Below are 22159 nucleotides of genomic sequence, written 5' to 3'. Positions count from 1 at the left end.
TCTCCGACATCGATATTGAATAAATAAAGTACGGATTACACTAAGTGCTTATAATAATAATATAAATAATTATAATATTTTAAAACTAATAGCGAAGGACCTATATTTGCTAGAAATTCTTGACTGAATGTTTTATTTTTCGGTCAAACTTTCAAAAATATATGAAAATTAAAAATAAAGGGTAAAAAAAGGATTAAAAATTGAATAGTATAGATCATAATGATGACTTATTCTATTAGGAATATTGATAATATTCTGAAACTTTTATAAAATTTTTGCTTGTCTAATTGTATTGTACAATATTATTATTAATATTGAAAAAAAAAATCAATACAATCCACTCTTATTTACACTAATATACCTATCAGTGAAGTAAAAACATATTCACTGGCTAAACTTGAATTAAGACCTTTGAAAATGTCAGCTACATCTTTTATGATTTTATGGGTAGAAAGTGAGTTACTGCTTTTAAGAGGCGAACCTTCTACATTAGTGCAGAGAAAATACAATAATTATATTTCAATTAATTTATATTTATGTTATTATGCATTTTTAATAACAATTCACACAAAAGATAGGCGAGAACGCTTACATCAGATTAAGAATTAGATACCGCTACGACAACATATTCAATAATGAGCAAAAGAGAAGAAAGACCATACACACTAACCGTTTTTCCTTTTCTAATTTAAAAACTTATTTTTTTTTTTTTTTACAAAAAGTGACATCATTAGATATAGACTGGAATTACTCCAATATTGATCCTCAATTTTTATCTATGTCCAGCCATATAATACTAGAAAAACTTAACAACTTTCACTTATAACGACCAAGCAAACCCTCAGTCTTTTTTTTATCAAAACCACTAGTTATTACTTTCTTCAAGAATTATGTTTTAATAATACTATCTTTCAGAAAATAAAAAATCCTGTTCAAAAAACCACTTTCGCTTTCTAGGGCATATTTTATACACCTCTAGCTGGGTATCGACGATAGCTATCTAGCTAGATAGTTGATTTGAGGATGTTCGAACAGGTTTAATAAAGTAAAAGGAACCGTTGTATTAAGAAAAGAAGTTGCGTGACTCTGTTTATATATTCTTTCTTCCTCTTCTCTCCTTCCCTTTCCTTTTCCTCGACAGTATCGGCACCATGAAGTAAGACATTTTTTCCTCTCATCGTAGATAAATGATTCATTCCGCGTGTTCCTTTCAGGATCGATCTTTGCTCTTACTCTGGATACAAGATTTACCCTTGTCGGGGTCGCACCTTGGTGAGGCCCGATGGAAAGGTCTTCAAGTTCCTCGACGGCCGGAGCCACAAGGCTCATCTCCTCAAGAGAAACCCTCGTAAAGTAACGTGGACCGTCTTGTACAGACGCAAACATAAGAAGGGTATTGAAGAGGAGACCTCCAAGAAGAGGACCAAGAGAACTCAGCGATTCCAACGTGCTGTTGTTGGAGCCACTCTCCAAGACATTTTGGCTAAAAGGAATCAGAAGCCTGAAGTGCGTAAGGCACAAAGAGAACAAGCCATCAGGTAATTACAGCATTTCCATGACTCACACTCTTTAAGCACAGGATTCACAGTCCTTTCATTCTCCAATTCTATCATTTAAGTCCAAAGTTGAAATTGAATCCTCTAATACATTTTTGATAATAAGGACGCGATATTAGCATTGAGGAGAGAGTTAGATGATTTCCACTTTGGAGCATACATGAATATGGGGGAAAAGGTTGGATGTTTGTCTCTTACTGAGTATCAAATGTGAAATGGGGGCTAAGGGATCCACCCGGGGGGACATTATTATGTCTGGCACTGCGATCATGATTCCTACTGGAACATAAAGGGGCCGTGTGTCCTACATGTTGAAATAAGATCTCCGGGTGCATCCATCAGGCCACAGATCAACTCTTGAGGTCCCCACTCTGATACTCTTACAAGAGTCGAATTCACAACGATACCTTCGATCTATTAATCAGGTCCTCTTAAAGTGTGTCTTTCCTTCTCCAATAAGGTATAATTATATTTGAATATGACAAGGTTGTGATAATTTAATTTCGCCTTTCCCCATACACGGACTCAAATTTAGAGATGTTAACAGTACCTGCAAAATTGTGAATCTTAATCACCCCTCTTCAATTCCCCAATACAGGTCTTAGTCAGGTCAAGAGAAAATCATTTCCCTTGGCCAGCTATTCTTGGGGCAGAGTAAAATACACTGTTGTTTATTTGGGAGTATCGCTTTTCGTGCGATGTCTCTCAGTGTACCAACAGAACAAACTATTTCACAACCACCATCACCTTCATTCCGCTTATCTATGTTTAACATTTTCTTATTTACAGAGCTGCTAAGGACTCGAAAAAGGCTACTAAAGCCTCCAAGAAGCCTCAAGCACAGGCTACTAAGGCCAAACCCTCAACCAAAACTTCTGGTAAATCCAAGCCTGTGGCGAAATCTGCTCCTCGTGTTGGTGGAAAGCGATAAATAGTTAATGTTGTTTCATCCATCTTCACAAATCTATGAAATATATATTTAAAACCGACTCGACCGTTGTACTCATTATATCTAAATGGATGCATTTGGGTTAAATTAAGGTTATAAGTATTTACCGTTATTTTTGCGTTATTAAAATGAGTAACTGTAAATGCTTCGTGAAAGTTTTTTCATATATTATGTAGTTAGGCTCCTCGGTATATGGGCAAATTAATTATAGACTTAAAGCATGTGAGTAGATTGTTATGAAGTCTTATTAATAATTTAAGAGGTGGGGAGAGATCTTCAGGTATAAATGTCAAGTACCAGTACTAAATATAAATTTTAGTGAGTTGCAGCTAGCTGAATTTTGCTGCGTTAGTATTTTCGACTTTCTAAAAAAAAGTACTAGATGAATTATTAGCTTTACTCCTTACTCGACTGAATAATCGTTATCACCCTTACCCTTTTGCTCGCTATGAAGGTTGTTACACATTTAAAAAAGTCATTTTTTAAAAGAATTATTGAGACTTGAACATTAAAAATTGTTTTCGTAATTAATTTTCCAAGATTCGCTAATAAATTATTTTACTCTAAGATATAACTACTATTTAAACATAGAAGATAATGATAGTTAATAAGATATTCCTCTAGGACTGTAATACAGCAGGTGTTCGAGGAATGGGGATAATGTTAAGCCTAAATCTCTAAAGAGATATGCCAAACGAACTAGTATCTAATCAAATTTGAAAGCCAAGTATGATAACTACAAAAAGTGACTTATGGGCTATTTCAACGAATTTTTAAGTGTATTTTTCTAGTATGATACTATGACATTTGAATATGTAACTACGTTTGTAGTAAATAATAATGGTCTACTATATATTCATTCATATCAATTGTAAATTCCTTTGTCAATGTTTAATTCCATCAATTAAATTATTTATTGAATAAATGTAAATACATATTTTATGACAACAGAAACGGCTCTAAAAAAATTAATTCGACTCGTGTCATTATCCAATTTGGTTAAATTAGGTAGGTATAGTTAAATCCAACTCTATGGGAAGGTTTCAGGTCCTCAAAGATTTCAAGTGCCTGATATTTCTCTTAACTATATTGTTTTAAAAGTTTGGCATTTGTGAAACTGTTGTGTCTATTTAACTCAAGTTTACCTTTCATTTACAGAGAAATACAATCTTTTTTAGTTCTTTGGTCATGGTGGGTATTAGTACACTTTTGGTGATCATAAATACACTAATATTTATTAAAATCCCCTTAAAAAGTTCGTTTTAAGAATAAAATATATATCACCAAATTAGTAATTTGATTCGTCATTTTCGGCTTATGGATGTTCAAAAAATGCATAACTTTCAAGCAATTTAGATCTTATTACATGGGAAAAAATCCTAAAAGTTCTATCAATTTGTGATAAAATAAATATATTTACATAGGATTATCACAGCATGAATATGATATATTAGTTATTATTTTAATGTTGAAACATTTCAAACGTAATACACACAAACAATTGGATAAATGAAGCAACACATATTTAATTTAGAAGTGTTTTTCATATGCTTAGATCGATCTTCATTAACTAAAGACAGAAATACTCTAAGAATTAGTACAAAAGGAAGGATCCTAGATACTTTATCCTCAACAAGAGATGCTTGAATTTCAATTTCTACGGGAATGATAGCAGATTGAAACTTTATCCGAAGAAGAAAAACAAACCAAGCTAAGCCTCAAAAGAGAAGGCTCGACTCCTTCCTTGGCTGGGGAATCTTGTCCAATATGAAAAGTCCATCATGTCTAATGATATTGTAATTAATAACGGAGAATTAAGTGATTAACACTCCTTCCATTGGAACCAATATCGTGTTTGTTTATTTTTCTAATCTCTTATTATATTGGTGATAGATATTATATCAGTTTAAAAGAATCTTGCCATGTTTTCCATTTAAACACTTTTCCTTTTTTTTTTACCTTGCCATTTTTTCCTAAAATCATTTTATCAATTGTAATTCTTAGAAATTTATAGAAAATTGTATTTTTTTAACTATTATTTAAAATATTAAAGAATCGGAATCGGGATTTTTTTTGGAATCGTCCCATCACTAATTTTGACATCCAATAATTAACTATTTCCCTTAAAATTAAAGAAAAAAAGTTTTTCATTCTTTATAACATGTTTTTTTCGGCCCTCAAAATGTTCGACATCAACAATACTAACGTCAGTTAGTCTAATTTTATAGAAATGATATTACTATAAGTTATCTGTTGAATTCCTTGTAAAGAAGACAATTTATTGTCGCAGAGGACATAATATATTATCATCTTAAGCTCATAATTCCATTTTGTTTCTTATTCAGATTGAAGCATCTAAATTAGTAGTAATTGTAGATATCTTAACCGTCGTAACCATATAATACGTTAAGAGTAAAAGACTTCCTATATCTATAATTAATACTAATATGTACATAATATTAACCTCGATGAAAATATTTATTGAAAAACATTTTTTGAGAATCTTCTTAAACTTTTTCTGGACAAAATAAGAAAATAAGTACTTTAGAACTTTTGTCGAAAGTACTTAGAAAAGAGGTTCTCAAAAGTTTTTGGTTGTTAAGCAGAATGAGATGAAGAAATCCTCACACTGATGAAACATGGCTTTAATTTTAATTGAATAATGAATAATATCAGGAGCGTTCCAAGGATATCTTTAAATTGTGTGGGTTGTTTTTTTTTTTTTGGGGGTTGGTTTTTGGATTTTTTTTTTTGAAAAAATTCCATAAGTTAATCTTTTTAAATCCATAGCTATTCAAAAAAAATTCAAAAATCTATAGCTACTCACAGATAATTAATTCTTTTAGAAAAAAATTTCAAAAATATAAAGCTATGCCCATAAAATAATTTCTTTTGTAAAAAATTTCAAATATTAAATTTTTTTAGAAATGTTGATCCGAATATTCGGCAAACACGAAGACCCAATTGCTTTAGAAGCTCAAATCCTGGTTACAGTTCAATCAAGAATTCTTTTGTAAATATGATATTTACGAATATCGAAGATGGAACTTGAATTTTGTACTATCTCAAAAGTATTCAATTTTTTAAATCTAACCATAAAATATGATTCTATTTTAGCTAAACTGCTTCAAGAATTTGATCTGCAACTCATTAAAGCGATAAACTCTGCTTAAATGGTCACCAACCTTTATTGTTTCTCCCTTGCTTAACCATCTGATGGCATTGTAGTATGGCTAAGGGTGATAATTTTGGTAAGAATAGAAAAGCGTGCGAGGAGAAAAGAAGAATTACTTATGGCATCATTGATTAAATAATATACATCTTCTTCTATCAATCAAGAACGTTATCATTCCCGCCTTTATTATTCAATATTAATATAATATTAGATGGTGATAGTCGATAGAAAACTGAATAAAACCCCAAAATGACGTCGCCTTCTGTCTGGATTTATGAAAATGGAGGCCCAGGAATTTGGAAAATACTTACCAGATGAGAAACAGATGGTTTGTCGGATTTGTCGAAATAAATGTGCTTTGGTCTTATCTAGAATTACACGCCACATTATCCTCATCTCATAATTAGTATGGATATTCATCTATAAAATCAATTTGACGATGAATTTATTTATAACATTTTTTTCTCATTACGATGCTTATTGCATGTTATAACCTTTGATCCATTTACTTTATTACGTTCAATAAAAATTTATGGAGAAATACAAGGGTAAACATATCCTTCCCGAGGAACCATCATTAAATTAATGGAGGATGTTTGGCACTGATGTCATATATAGAAATACATATAAAAATGTTTTGAGTCATCCAACCAAATGATGATCATGTTATCAGTAAAAAGTATTTACGAATATCTGAAATGGAACTTTTTAATTTTGTACTATCTCACAGTAAGTATTAATTTTTTAAATCTAACCATAAAATATGATTTTATTTTAGTATGTACATATAAGAATTAAACACAACTCATTTTTAAAAACAACTGCTTAAATGGTCATTTCAACAACTCTAGCTTTGTGGTTTCAACTAGTTTGTCTGAGACTACTTACTAATGAATTAAACTTGGGTATGATAATTAGGTTTTCAAATCTACTGTAACGGATAAAAATTACGTCAAGTATATCTTCATTAAACAGCTATGGTTGATGGGCTCCAAGAAATGGTGTTCAGAAAACTCATAAAAGGCAAAAATCAACTGTTTAAATGGTCACAACAACGAGGGTAGTTACATTGGGTTTGCATTATAATTAACAATTGTATTATCATCTTAAGCTCATAATTCCATTTTGTTTCTTATTCAGATATGAAGCATCTAAATAAGTAATTGTAGATATCTTAACCGTAATAACCATATACTACATTAAGAGTAAAGCTTTTGCTCTAAATCTATAATTAATTTATTTATATAATATTTTTTCGATTAAAATTTATTTATTGTTCTTAAACATTTTTAACAAAATAAGAGAATCTTCTTTAGAATTTTTTGCACAATTGAAAGTACTTAGAAAAGAGGTTCTCAAAAGTTTTTGGTTGTTAAGCAGAATGAGATGAAGAAATCCTCACACTGATGAAACATGGCTTTAATTTTAATTGAATAATGAATAATATCAGGAGCGTTCCAAGGATATCTTTGAAATTGTGTATTCTGGGGTTTTTTTTTATTGGGGGGGCTTGGTTTTTGGATTTTTTTGAAAAAAATTCCATAAGTTAATCTTTTTTAAATCCATAGCTATTCAAAAAAAAATTCAAAAATCTATAGCTACTCACAGATAATTAATTCTTTTAGAAAAAAATTTCAAAAATATAAAGCTATGCCCATAAAATAATTTCTTTTGTAAAAAATTTCAAATATTAAATTTTTTTAGAAATGTTGATCCGAATATTCGGCAAACACGAAGACCCAATTGCTTTAGAAGCTCAAATCCTGGTTACAGTTCAATCAAGAATTCTTTTGTAAATATGATGATTGGTCAAAAAACATCAATCGAAGATGTAATTTGGCAAAAAATTCTTTGAACTGCTTCCCCTAGAGGATTTGGTCTGCAGTTGTCTGTAAAGCGATAATACTCTTCTTTACATCTCATCCGACCTTTATTCTTTCTCCCTTGCTTAACCATCTGATAGCATTGTAGTATGGCACAGTAAAATAGTTGACCTCATTTTCTATCAAACAAGTATTAAACTAGTGATGGCTTATCTCTGAAATGAGAAACAACATTTATAACTGTCTTTATTCCTCTTATATTCTATACGTATTCCTCTCTGATATGCAAGAGAGTTAGTCAGAGTAAACTGCCTTAATTTTCACTGCCAAATCTTGCTCTTTGCCCATCATTGATGGTGAACCATCAGTAACTAATAAAATTTTTTTCGTCATAGGATGATGTAAAGGAATGTGATGAAGAAGGAGGATATTCCGGAGCACCGATTGAAATTGATTCACCCTCTGTTATTAGGTAGTGTATGTGAGTCTTGCCATAAAAACACAATTTAGGCTAATTAAAATAAAACCAAATGTATAACTTCAAACTAATAATGTATATTCTTATTAAATCCACAACAAAGTTGAACAGAGGTTTTGTTACTGCCTCTGTTCGTTTGTTTGTTAGTAACCAGGAATACGGAAAAAGTTACAAATCAATTTTGATCAAACTTGGTACGAAGATTATATGATTATAATAAGAGGTCATTAAATTTTGAAATGTAACTTACTTGTAAAACGTTAATCAAAAATACATAATCGACCATAAATTTGCAACATATTGAGGCATAGAGCTCAAATTGGTGTCAGTATATAGGTTTAATAAATATACTTCATATAGTAAAAAATTCTATTGTAGAAAAATGACCATAGGCAGAGGTTTGCGCTCTACCAAGTACCCGATCTTGTTATTATTGTGTTATTAAATAATTTTCGCGTGTTGTATGAAATGTACCCACTCAAGTACTTAGTTGATAATCCTTGACTTAAAAGTACTCAAGTATGCATAAGTTATACTTTTTAAACAAAGTATCATTAATCGTGTTTCATGAATACTTCAGAATAAGTATAGTTACTAAATTATAGGACTTTAGGAGACTTCAGTACCAATATACTTGGCCTAATTCCTGATACTTACATGCATCGGTGACGGAATTTATTTACAATAAGACTTGAACAAATTAAAAAAAAAACATATTATCCATTCTGTAGTTTGTTGTTTAAAAAATCCCATGTGCTGCGAAGAATTTTCACAGCGTCCTCTTTGTGAGTAACATACACCTTTATTTTATATTAACTAAAATTATCATTCAGGGAGTTGTATTTTTTTGTCAAAAGACAGCGCCACTCTCTGTCACTCTGTTGACCAACTAATATAAGTAAACAACACTCACACCCCATGGGAGGGGGTCAGTTATATAATGGCGACGTCCTAGTCACGCAATCTTACAGTTTTATTATGGAACTATAACTATTTACTAGGTTGTAAATCCTAAGCATTTTTGGTATGTAGAAAAGAAACCGAAAATGAACGTGGTAACTTTAACAATTTGACAAATATTTCAGCGAAGAACACTATTGGTGTAACGACGTTTCATTTGATTAGCTGCGAGACGAATGTAATAACTTACGCAGAAATTACTACGATTTCGATCTTCAATTATACTCCTATTCCAACTGTAGTGTTCCAAGAACGCTACCTAAGTATAGAAGTAACAAACTGGAGGAAGAGCTAATAAAGTAGACGATTGGATTGGAGGTACAATCATACACTAACTTATATTTGTCAAGGATTAATATTTAAAGCATGTATATTAAACTACGATAATAAAAGCGTTCCTTTCTTCTTTCCTTTTTATTCTTCTCCATATACATCTTTTTCCACGAGGACCAAAGTAAAAACCAAGTTGCGAAACGTTAACCAAGTGAACCATTTTATTACTCTAATTTTAGAAGGCTATGAGAATAGAGAATACTTTTTCATATGCGAGGGTCTTAAAAAAAATGAACAGTAATAAATTAACGTAGGAGAACCTCAACAAATGAACCGGAATAACAGAAAAAGTGTGAACTGGTCCAAGACTATCAATAATGCAATATAATGACTAATAAGCGTAACCTTGTTTTAAAAGACTCTTATTCAGATGATTAACGTGTAGGGAGCGGGCTAGTTGACACACGCTAGTCAGGGCAACAAAAATAAAAAGAACGAAAAAATACAAATCCGAAAAGTCTTCAAAGAAAAGTTTAAAATTCCTGAAAATCTTATATACCAATTCTTTTTCATCATATCACATTAATTATGTTAAGGTTGATACATTTATTTCCTATAAATTAGCACTTTTCCCCTTTAATTACAGCAATAAATACAAGTGATGGGACGATTACTAAGGAATCGAAGAATAGGTTTTTTTTCTGGAATCGGCATCGGGAAAATAATATTTAATTTGCGTTTCCGATTTTTATGTATTATTATTCATTACTGGTATTTAACTATTTATTGTTTTTCTAAATTATGAAAAATATATATATATATACATATATCTGTCAATATATAAAAAAAGACCATGTAAATTTGTTACTTGAGGCTTATCATTTTTAAAATATTTTATGATAAAAATTGCTCGAAACCGAGAAGAAATAAATTGAACACAAACCAAAAGTGAACAAAAGTGTTCTAAACACATGCGGTCGGTGCAGATATTCTTATTTTAGGGGAATATCCTTTGTAAAGGGATCTAGGAAAACTTGCCTTTGAAAAGTTTGCTATGGGCATACATGTAAATCCGGTGTGTTTTAGCTGGACCGTTAATTTGTAATTGGTAGTATAAAGAGGAATTTTATTTTTCTTAGCTGTTGTCATTTTTATTTAATTCCTGAGTAGTGAACATCCTTTCCTAAATAGATTCAATTATATTCAAAACCTGATTGAACTTTTGTGTGTGCTCATAAAAGACGGAACATACCCCTGAGGATTTGTTGCATAGTTATAATTGTAATTCTTTGTCGCTCTCCAATTCTGGCTAATGTCCTTGTTTATATCCTTTTTTCTTCCTCTCTTGTCACAACTGATTGTAGCAGATCTAATGAAACGTCATGGGCATTATTCTTTCTCTCCTCAAAAACCTTCTTCAAATAGTTAGGTTTAGCATGTTGATTTTTGGTTTCTTTTTTTTTTAACATACTCATTCCACACTGGATTTTCACCATTGGCTATGGAATTACTCGCCCTGGGAAAATTTGCCTTGGAAAAAACGGTAAGAGAGGTAATTTATAAACCACGTGCTTCTTTTATCACATAATTATTACACCCTTTCCATCCCAATATTTATTTCTATTCCTAAAATAAACTTTTTTTATTATAGAAAAAGTCACTTTTCTTCGAAAAAGGAAAATGTCGATCCTTTTTATATCAAAGATCTTTGTATTTTTTTGTATTCCAAAGTCAGAGACAGCATCCACTGTCAATTCATCAAAGGTAGATTGCTCACATGGTTGATCCCTAAAAATGCCATCTTCACTATCACTATTGAGGGAATATGAAATGTTATTGGAGTATGAATGACATAAAGCAATGTTGGATTTATTTCTTGTAGCCTCTTCTTCTTATCTTCCTATTTAATGGAGATTTTCAACTATTCTTTTTCTTTTTATAACCAAAAATAGTTAGAACTGCATTTTGTGTCCATAACCATTGCCCTTCTAAAGGTCGATGATACTCTCTTCAAAGTGAGTATGAAACAAGTCTTTTTGTTATTTACAAGAATTCTTACATCGTAAACTCATTTACTCATATGTAGAAGTAGAATTGAGACGTGTAGTCATTTAATACTAGAAACCTGTAAGCGAAGGCTCAAGCACACCTCTACAAATAGGTAAAAGAACTGAGAAATGATTAAAATGACATAAAATAACTTTATAAAGCCATTTGTCATATTTTTATAAAAAAAAGTATTTATTAGATTTGACATATACCTATATAAAAAAAATCAGGCCTGTGAAATTCATAACTCACAGTTTTTATGAAATTATTTAATTCCAATGTCAAGCCTAACAGAGCCCTCTTTTTTTACGTATTGGTATAGATTTGACTTTTTAAATCTAATAAATGGGTGTTTTTCCCCCATAAAAATATGACAAATGGTTGATAAATGGCCTTATAAACTTATTTTATCTCATTTTAATCATTTCTCAGTTCTTTAACCCCATTTGTAGCGGGCGCACTTGAGCCTTAGCTTACAGGTTTATAGTATTATATGGTCTAGTAGTGATAATTCTCAATTTCTCCGAATTTTGTATTCAGAAAGGAACACATTATTGTAAAAGTAGAATCCAAAGTTATTTTGCGGGTTTCAGACTTATTTATGGAAAATATATATTGTGTATTCTTTTCCAAACAGATGATTCCTAATTTTAACGGATAAAATCTTCAATCTAAACTGTATTTTCCGTATTTAAAAAAAAATGGACTTGTAGAAAAACGTTTAAGGTCCTAAATTGAAATTCATATTTATTAGTTTCAGTTCAGAAATGTTGTCTTTGTGGAAGATATATTAATTGTAGCGTGTGACTTCACATAGATTCCCTGATACTAGTGAATTAAAAAGAGAGTAATATTATACAAACTCAATTATGTTTTGCCATTTGATTTTTAAAACTAAACTACACTTCCCCCCCTATATGAAGTTGAGTGACTGAGCCTTGAGGAAACAATGAACAAATAAAAAATTAAGAAAATGTCTAAAAAAAAGTCTTCGAGGTATGTCGTCTAAAAAAGTTCATTAAGAAAACCTTTTCTAAAAACATATTTATGATGAAAAATCTATTCATGAAAAGATCATCAATGCAAAGAAAATAAATGCAAGTTGCATATATTTTGGCAAATTTGGAATACCCCCACCCCCTTAGTATGAAATGCAAACATGGAGAAAAAAAAATACAAAAAACTTTTAATTAAGTTGCTCGTTATTATGTTATAAATCTACTTAATCCAGTTTTATCTTGAACGACAGCCCCGATCTTAGTTGTTTTGGGATCCTATACTAAACGAATTATACGAGGCTTAAATCCCAATCTTGGTAGGGATAAGGGTAATTGATTAAAAAAAAAAAAATTATAATGCCTTTTTTCAATCAAGAGCCTATTGGAAGTGTGGGATCCACTGTGACAGGCCCTGTTGAACGATTCTTTATAATGCAAATGACATTAATTCACAATTCCTATTAATGTATCTTTCTGAAGACTACATTAACCAATATTGAGACAATATTTTGTTCTTTGAGAGTAAATATCACATATGAGATGTTAAATAGTTCTAATACATTTCACTTGAGATGATTTATGAGTGTTTTCCATCTTTATATCTATATATTTTTTTTCTGTTTTTGCTATTAAAGATACAATATATCGATAAAAATTAAACTATTCCATGAAGAGCCAAAGATTTTTGGCTATAGATTTATATGTAAGCTTCCTCCTCTAGGTGGAATGAAAACAGATGCAGTCATTTGTTTTGGCTCATTAAATTGCCTCTTGATGAATTAGTGAATGATTCAATATAAAGAATATATATATGTATATGTATGCATTTTTGGAGGCGATACCGATTATTTTGGAGCCCCCCATAAACTCAGTAACAATAATAATATACTAGAAGTGGCACTCGGTAGAGCCCAAAACCTCCGTCTAAAATCAAATTATGTTATATGTAAGTTTTATAACGAAATCGACAATCTATGATATTCTTATGTTTGGTTCAGTTATTTCAAATTACTCAATCAGTTCGATATCTATTGAATGGGGAGCTATACAAAGAGTTGTTTGGTCCAGGACTCGAAGATTGGAGTACAATTGATATCATCTAACAAAACTGACATAGAAAACACCTCTTCAAAAACCTTCTATGATCTGAGAAGCTTTAGAGCATTGCTCTGGTTGAAAAAAACTCCTTAGGGTTCACGATCTAAAGCTTGATTCCTATTTTAATAGTGAAAGATTCTTTTTTGCTCTTCCGAGAGCATCGAAAATTTACCTACCTATGATATCATGGTATATGAATTTCATTATGGGGTTGTGAAGTCTGCGGAATCGGAAACCATTTGTAACCATTGCTAGATCTGCCAGTATCTTGGAATAAAAAGATACTGTCTTCAACGAAAGGAATTCATGACAGGGAGGAATTTCAACTCTCAGTTACAGATATCATAAGTTATATGAAGCCATGCAAAGATTGTAAGAAAATGTTTAATAATACACTTCCACGCCTTTTTTGCCTGTCCCTCTTAGTGGATAGTCAATAAGTTTTTAGGGGTAAATTTGAAGGAAACGCAGTCCAATGTTTTAAAAGCTACAATGTTATTCTGTATTACTTCTAGTCAGTTAAATAATACTGAGGAAGAAAAGGCATTGAATGTCGCCATCAGTAGTTTCAAAGCTTATATGGTACATAAATTATCTGAAGACATCCTTATGGACCCATACGATATTCGTGGAATAACAATCTCAGTAGCAGAAAGATATTCTATGCTTTCCATCAGGATTATACATATACAGGAAAGAAATTGGACTTTTGCCACAAATTAAGTGAAATTTTATCCAGCAGTCTCTGCCAGACATTTCAAAACTTTAAATTGTATCCTAAGACAGTTTAGAAAACATTAGAATACAAATTTAAGTCTAAGTGTATGATACTTATTGTAGAATGATTATTTTTTTCTTTTGCTTTTTTATTGCTCCTATCATTTAATTTTTTCATGTCTTATACTTTTTTAGAAATGGTTTCTTTATACATTTCTTCATCGGTTTTTATATTCTAATAATGTAGGTGCGAATATGATTGGTTTTTGATTTTTAGGTCTATAAAGGAAATTAATTTATAACTATAATGTTGAATTATGTTTTTTGACAAACGCAATTTTCCTTTTATGTATTTATTTTGTATATTTATATAAATAGTGACGAATAAAGATCTTGCTGATGGGGGAAAAAAACAAAAAAAAACCTCATTAGCAATATTAATATACTAGAAGTGGCACTCGGTACACTCCAAAACCTCCGCCTAAAATCAAATTGAGTTAGCTTCGATTATGCTTTTTCTGCGTTTTGTGTTACCTTTACCTCTCAAAATTTAATGGCCTCTTACTGTGACCATATATAATATTCCTACCAAGTTTGATCAAAATAGATACGTAGCTTTTGCATTAATCATGGTGACTAACAAACACACAAACTGGAGCAAAAATATAACCTCCGTTCAACTTCGTTGGGTGAGGTAATAAGGAACTAAACTTATTTTTCGTAACAATTAAATGAAAAGCTTTAACTACAAGGGACTTTTAGGTAATTTTTAGACAATAAAGTTACAAACAAACTCCTAAATAAAAGATTAAAATATGAATACAGATATTTTAAATACAATATTTCGTTGAACTAAGTTAGAAATTATTTGGCAAAATGAAAGCAATTACGAGAAAAGAAGCATTATTCTGAAACTATCATTCCCTTATAATTATCAAATTACATTTTACAGAAAATTTGTAATTTGTACTTTATTAAGTTTATTTATTCAACCAAAAAAAGGCATAAAATAAAAACAACTATATTTCCCTATACTCGGATGATATTGAAAGAAGAAATTATGAAATATGAAAAAAAAAACATCTATAATTTTCTTAATTTTAAAGACATTCTGCAACTTTTAAATGATATATTTTTCTAACTAACTTTTTCGATTAAACAACAAAATGAGCAAATTTGGGGTTAACAGAAAATGTAAAGTTTAATATTATATTAGGATTGGCATCCTATTGGTGAAAGGTGCCGAGTCACGATCCTTAGATAAATTCACCTGCAGGACTATTATTTAGAATGTAGACGCCTAGGGGTCTCTGATATTTTACAGGTGCATATGGGCCTATGTCTATAGTGATTCTGATGATTGTCCCTTCAAAATTATATATCAGACAGATGTTATTTATTATGTACTTACAATGCTTAGTCTTGCTCCTGTATTCTCTTCAGGCTCTACAAAACACCCATCCTACCATTGGTCATCACTACTGATGGTTAAATAAATGATTTTGAATTTAGGAAGTACTTTAGTGTTCTAATTATAGTCGGGAATTTTTATTAGGGTACAAATGAAAAAATATTATTATTTTCTAATGATAAGTTCAACCATGTTTGTCGAGGTGTGTTCAAAAAGTAAGGGGTCAACATAAATATTGATAAAATAATAAATATTTTTTCTAAAAAAAAAATACAAAGTAATACCCCTCAGATACGATACTCTTGTGCCGACGCTTTTTCCAATCCTCGAAACAGTTATCATAAGCACTTTAAGGTATATCCTTGCACTCTTCCAGCCATGTAGTCTTTATCTCTACAATCGTTGCAAATATCCGTCCTTTCATAGGTCTCTTCAGTTTTGGGAACAAGCAAAAGTCATATGGGGCAAAACCCAGTCAATATGAAGGCATGATTGTGGTGTTGTTTCTTGCCAAAAAATGTACGGTTCTTTTGGTCAAAATGAAGCAGTTTAGAAACAAACTTCCCTGACACTTGTCTCATACCCAAACGTTCGAAAAATTTTATGACACGAGTCAACCAATATGTCAATATCCTCAGCAACTTTACATTCAGTGATTCAACGGTTTTCAAAAACAATTTTCTCCACTCTTTCAACGTTTTCATCTGTTGTTTACCTTTTTGGGTTTCCAGAGCGAGACTCGTCATTGGCATCTTACTGGCCATCTTGGAAGAGATTTCACCACTAGTATACATTTTTTTACTTAGAACAGTTTCACCGTATTCCACTGTTAATATTTCAAGTGTTTTGGAGCAATTAATTTCATTTTTGCACAAAATTTGATGCAAATTCTTAGATCCATGTTTTTCAATTGTGAAAAATCGCCAACCATACAAAATACTTCTAACCGTTATGCCTCTCACAAACAAACTAAACATAGTATATAGCTGAAACAGTAAATATATGTTCGTGGCAAGGGTACTAATAAAAAAACCGAGCATGCCAATTGTACCTTATCTGCGAAATCTTAAAAGTCATCTTACTTTTTGAACACACCTTGTATAAAAATCCTGGCTGCGGTACTGATTGTAACCAAGTTATTTATTTAACTGCATTTAAGACATTAAGAAATTATGATATTTAAAATCATAAAAAATTACTAATGCCTATTTGAACATTAGTCAATGGTGCCGGAGCCATAGGGGCCAAGGGATCATCACCACCCCCCAACTTTGTGGAATTGCTATAGTGATCGCAATATTTGTTTTTGTATCGTCTAAAAAATTTTAAACGTCATAATTTTTTATTTTATTTAATTTAAAAAGTTATTTGTCAAATTTGGTGTTTCTAGAAAAAACAAAAGATCAGGTGCGTTGGCAGGATGATATATATATATATATATTATAATTATAGTAGAAAAAAAATTCCTTGATTTGCGGGGGTTACAGCCCTCCAACCCCGCTGCCGACGCTCCTGAAGATGCTATCAAAATTGTCAAAAAAAGCCCAGCATCTCCTCTTCCAAAGAAATATCCTTGTCACGGCTCTGCGGACGCCTCTGATTACTTCACCATTGTATAATCTCCCCCCCTTGCAAACATATTGCGGGACCGTTGACAACAGTGTACAATTTTCACAATAGGTAGAAATGATTCATAACTAATATCTAATATTAGACACTAATATCTTGCTGATTACCAACAATTTTCACATCTAGTGATATTCCTCATCACCATAACATGGTTGCCAAGATTTGGAGATATTTCTTCCAAAATATTTCGTCCTTATAATTTTTAAATTGTGGATCCATAACTTTACATTACAATTTTTTCTTCGTAATGAATCAACTGCTTTCAATGTAATTTGAATTTCACATTTCAAAATGTGCAATCTTTCAAATTAATTGATCCATCTCAAGATATATTGTTTAGCTTATTTTGTTTTCTTAAAGTATTTTTGATTATACATATCGCTATATAATAACCTTTCAATTAAATTTGGATACATTTAAAGTAGTGTCTGTCAAGCTTGTTCCACATTTATGTGGAACCACGCTAATACTTGGATGTAGTGTTATTTTAGCCCTTATCTAGAAACGTGGTTATGTTTGGACTTATATTAGGGGTATTACCATGTAATATCAAATTAGATTATATGATCCTTGTTCAATTGTATGACGATCTCTTTCAATAAAATAGTGTTTCGGGATTGAAAATACCGTGATAAATTAAATATTGGAACCACGAAAATGATTAACCTGCCACTTTCAACTGTAGATTTGGTCTATCATTGTCATGATCTTTGATCAGCTAGTTTTGAATGGGCTCTTGCTAGCCAAAGCTATATAATACTAGAAACCTATAAGCCAAAAAGTGGGCATACGAACTGAGAAACATAACATAAGTTGAAAAGGCTATTCGTTTACCATTTGTCATATTTTTATGGAGAAAAAATTATTTATTAGAATTAAATGGTCAAACATATACTAATATAAAAAGATCAGGGCTGTGAAATCCATATATCACAGTATTAGTTAGTTATTTAATTCTAAAGCAGGTCTATCACTGGCCTATTATTTAGGTATATGTATACATTTGACCATATGAATCTAAGAAATGGGTATTTTTTTCATTAAAATATAACAAATGACCTAGGAAAAAAAACAACACTCTTTTATGAACTTAGGTATATTTTGTCATTGTGGTAATTTCTCATTTCTTCTACCCCATTTGTTGTTTGCGTCCTTGAGCATTCACTTATAGGTTTTTAGTATTATATGTGAAAACTATAAACTAAGTGGCTGTTAGCTTGAGGAAATTTTCTTGCGTATGTGAACACTTTTCCCTTTTGAAGCTTGTCGCTTTTGAGACACAATAGATGACCTTTCTTTATCCTTTTTCCTCATCACGTTTATAATTTTTTCTTCCCTTAGGATAATTCACCTTGTTTTAGGGTAGGGTATTAGATTTCAACAATTTTCAAACAATTTTACAAAACTACGATGAAAATTTATTTTAACTATGTTGTTGCATAGAATATAATGAAATATGATGACCTAAAAAAATAATTTTAAAATCGGCCAATCGGTTAGTGAGATATGGCCCTTTTTAAAATCTCAGCCACTAGGTGGCGCTCACATATTGAAAAAGTTTAATCGCTGATTTTAGAAGTATGATTTTGGTATCAAATTATATGTTTTTGGGGGTAACTTAAGGAAAGCAATGATGTTCAATGTTTTTTGCTTTGAGAGGCATATCTTTGGGGCCCAATCTGAGGATGAAGGATTGCACGAAATTTAGGTGTTTTTTTTTTGATTTCTTCAAGAGTTATTTTTTTTCCTCAAAATTTCGTGCAATCTTTCATCCTCAGATTTTTGAAAAGATTGAACATCATTGCTTTCCTTAAGTTTTTCACTGATTATACCATCAAATTCAAGCTCCTCACCACGAAAAACATATAATTTGATAACAAAATCATATTTGTATCATAAATTTGACCTCTAAAATCAGTGATAAATGTTTTTCAATATATAAGTACCACCTAGTGGTACAGGTTTTAGGAAGGATCATATCTTGCTAACCGGTTGACCGTGTTTAAAATTGTTTTTTTTGAATGTGTAAGTTTAACTGCATACCTGCTATTTTAAAATATTTTTTCACATAATTCAAACCATGGGTATATTGTATTTGTTGAAATATAATGGAAATACCCTTTACACAGTTAAAAGGGTTGCCCAGTTAGTTATAGTGTACAATATGTTCACTAAAAGACAAATTTATAATGTATTTAATAGCCTCATTAGTGCTTTAAACCATGATTGGTTGAGTTAAAATTAGCTCTTGTTTGGCTTTAAACAATTCAAAAGAGTTAATGACTAGTAATTATATAGTTCAGAAGAATTGGCTAAGTATAAATGAATTTTGGCCCCTGCCCTTTTGGAGGAAAGGTTACAAGATACAATAAAGGTAACAACAAGAGTAATATTCAAGTGTACCCAACGCTCCATCATTTGGTATATGGCTTTGTTGATAAATAACTGAGAAAGATCCTCCTATATAATAAAAAATATGCAAATGGTTACTTAGTATAGTGTTAGATATTATCCATAGTCAATACCTCGTGCAGACCCAGGGGAGATGGAAGGTTCTATTTAAAAACGATAAATTTACACTAAAAATAAAATTTTGAAGGTAATTTTATCATGAGTAGAAAGAGACTTATCGTCAGTTTTGGGACAAACTTCTACATTTTAATTAAATACATACTTATAATTGATATGTATTCGATACGTAACAGGTTTTGCAAAAATTTTGATACTAAAATGAACGAATTAAATAATGATGTATAATTTCGTTTACATTTAATATCCGAAACAATTTTATTAATATAATTTATAAGGATGATATTAAAGATAAATAATCTTGAATATGACAACCGTAGGTAATAATAACAATCTTCCAGGTGGAGGTGGAATTTGCTTCAGGTGCTCTTGAAGTAGGCTTCTGACATGACAGCCAACTGCTCATTGACAGAGTCCTTTAAGGCCTCAACATTTTGTTCTGATTCTGCAAGCCTGGGAATTTACTTGCCATCAGGTCCTATAATCCAGGGGATCCGATCAGGTGATTGGAGAGGCAAATAATTCTGATTGAGGAGGAATTGGGAACAATTCAGGAGCTTTTATACCACCTTTACTATCAGAAATGGTATTTTTGGCCTTGTAGAGAGACACCATCAGCCTCTTTGATGCGCCTAGACACGACGAACCTTGAGACATTGACATCCACGCCACGGTGAGATCCAGCTGATCTTTAAAGGCTTTCACTAAAGCTTCAGTAGTCAATTTTCTTGGGTGACCACTCCTGGGGGCTTCTCCGAGATCTTATAATCTTTTATTCAATCAAACGCCACGTAGATATACTAAAGATGATTTTTTATGTCAACCTGAAAAAGAAGTGAACTCTCCATGTATATATAGCTCCCTGGTTAGAGAACAGTTAAATAGAGATGGATCTTGGGTATATAAAATAACCAAACACTCGGCTCCAATTCTATATAGCTAAGAATAATATTTAAAAGACCAAAACCGCGTTTTTGACACGAAATACCCAATATATTCGCAACTTTAAGTTAATTTGAAAAAGGAACCAATCACAATCGTCTCCCACACACTTTCAACCTTTCAGCACAGTTGACATTCCTGGCAATGGCCCTCATCGATTTGGATGAGATATGTACTGACGTGTAAATAATGGCTCTCAAATACATAATACTATTTTCTAAAAAAAACAATTGAGTTTAGAAAAAAAGCTTCCAGCTATATATATATATATATAAAGGATTTATTTTTGTCAAAATGTGTTTGGAACGTCTATAATTTTTGAATTCGTTTAACAAAGTGTTTTCAATCAAATCTATATATAAATAAACTTTAAGAACTTTGCCTAGATGAAGTCCCTCAGTCATATTTGGTTCTGTATATAACTTACATAGTTGGAACATTACTGTGTTGTGTACATAATATATTAAATGAACTTATACATTGTAATAAAAACCAAGGGATGTGTTTTTATAAAATATTCAATTTGCTTAACAGATGCTTTAGGATATAAAATCTATAAAAACGAAGACGATAGTTTTTTTTTTTTTTTCAATCAATCCTTTTCCCTTCCATAACCATTCTTTGTATTAACTTGCTTTAGAAGGCCTATCGTACATCATATTATATCCTATCTAATATGTAGGAGAGACTAGAGACAATTCCAACACTTTTTTTTGGCTCAATTACTCCGAGATGTTTTGACAAGGACTCACCAAATCTTAACACAAGATACCCCATATATGTCTACCTTTGTTTGAATCACAATTAATATTTTTTCTACATCTTGTATTTGACGGGAATTTGTCCCCGTAGTCAGGGACGGTGCAACAGTTAAAAATATGAAATTTGAGTTAGAAATTTAAAAATATAGATTTAAATATATTTCTTGATGAATAAATTTCTAGGTTTTTTATGATTTTGAACGACTACATTTTAATGTATTATAGAAGAATCAGATATAACAAGATTTATATTGTAGATCGGATCAATTCACTCTTAAAAAACACAAGTGTAATTATTAGACAGTATCTTAATAACAAAAGTTCGAAATTTCGTATCTCAAGATATTTTTTCTTCCGCACATTATTCATCTAAACAAGAAAATAACCTTCAATTGTTCAAAAAAAAAAAAAAAAAGGTTCTTCATGGGCGTGTTTTGATTTAAAAATCTGTCAAAATACAGGATTTTTTTTGAAATTAAGTTATTATAAATATATTTTAAAACAGTATAAGCACAATATTGTTCTAATTTCCCTCACATTATGAGTATTTTAGTATTTGGTCGTTAGTAAATAAATATTTTCTTTTGCCACCGCGTATATCTTTTGATTTGTTTCTTCATTTTCACTACTCAAACCTCGTTTTTTTGGATGTGTCTAATATATTATTATCTAATATCCTTTCAGAGCTCATGTATGAAAACAACTATGACTATTGATCTTTTTGGACGACGAAAACTGTCTGTTAAATTCTTAAAAATACGACATTTTATGATCTCATTAACATATACTAATTTCATACTGTTGAAATATA

General features: G+C 31.0%; 2 protein-coding genes across 2 annotated transcripts in view; one reads left to right on the top strand and one right to left on the bottom strand.

Annotated features, from left to right (window-relative positions):
* The window catches only part of sli (slit guidance ligand), a 388150-nt gene that overhangs the window by 311952 nt on the left and 54039 nt on the right, over positions 1 to 22159 (bottom strand). The gene's annotated exons all lie outside the window — the stretch shown is intronic.
* RpL24 (ribosomal protein L24) lies at positions 1019 to 2545 on the top strand. Its single transcript, XM_040717970.2, has 3 exons — positions 1019 to 1156; positions 1215 to 1538; positions 2346 to 2545. The coding sequence occupies exons 1-3, from the start codon at positions 1152 to 1154 to the stop codon at positions 2485 to 2487; spliced, it is 471 nt and encodes a 156-aa protein (XP_040573904.1). The 5' UTR covers positions 1019 to 1151; the 3' UTR covers positions 2488 to 2545.

This window comes from Lepeophtheirus salmonis, chromosome 8 (genome assembly GCF_016086655.4).
Source record: "Lepeophtheirus salmonis chromosome 8, UVic_Lsal_1.4, whole genome shotgun sequence".
Lineage (NCBI taxonomy): Eukaryota > Metazoa > Arthropoda > Copepoda > Siphonostomatoida > Caligidae > Lepeophtheirus > Lepeophtheirus salmonis.
Note: the sequence above shows the minus strand (reverse complement) of the source record. Positions and strands in the feature narration are given on the sequence as shown.

What these genes read in the sequence shown, in the direction of transcription:
- RpL24 (XM_040717970.2), top strand. An exon ending in CAAAGAGAACAAGCCATCAG is followed by an intron (nt 1,539 to 2,345) that starts GTAATTACAGCA and finishes TCTTATTTACAG; the next exon opens with AGCTGCTAAGGACTCGAAAA.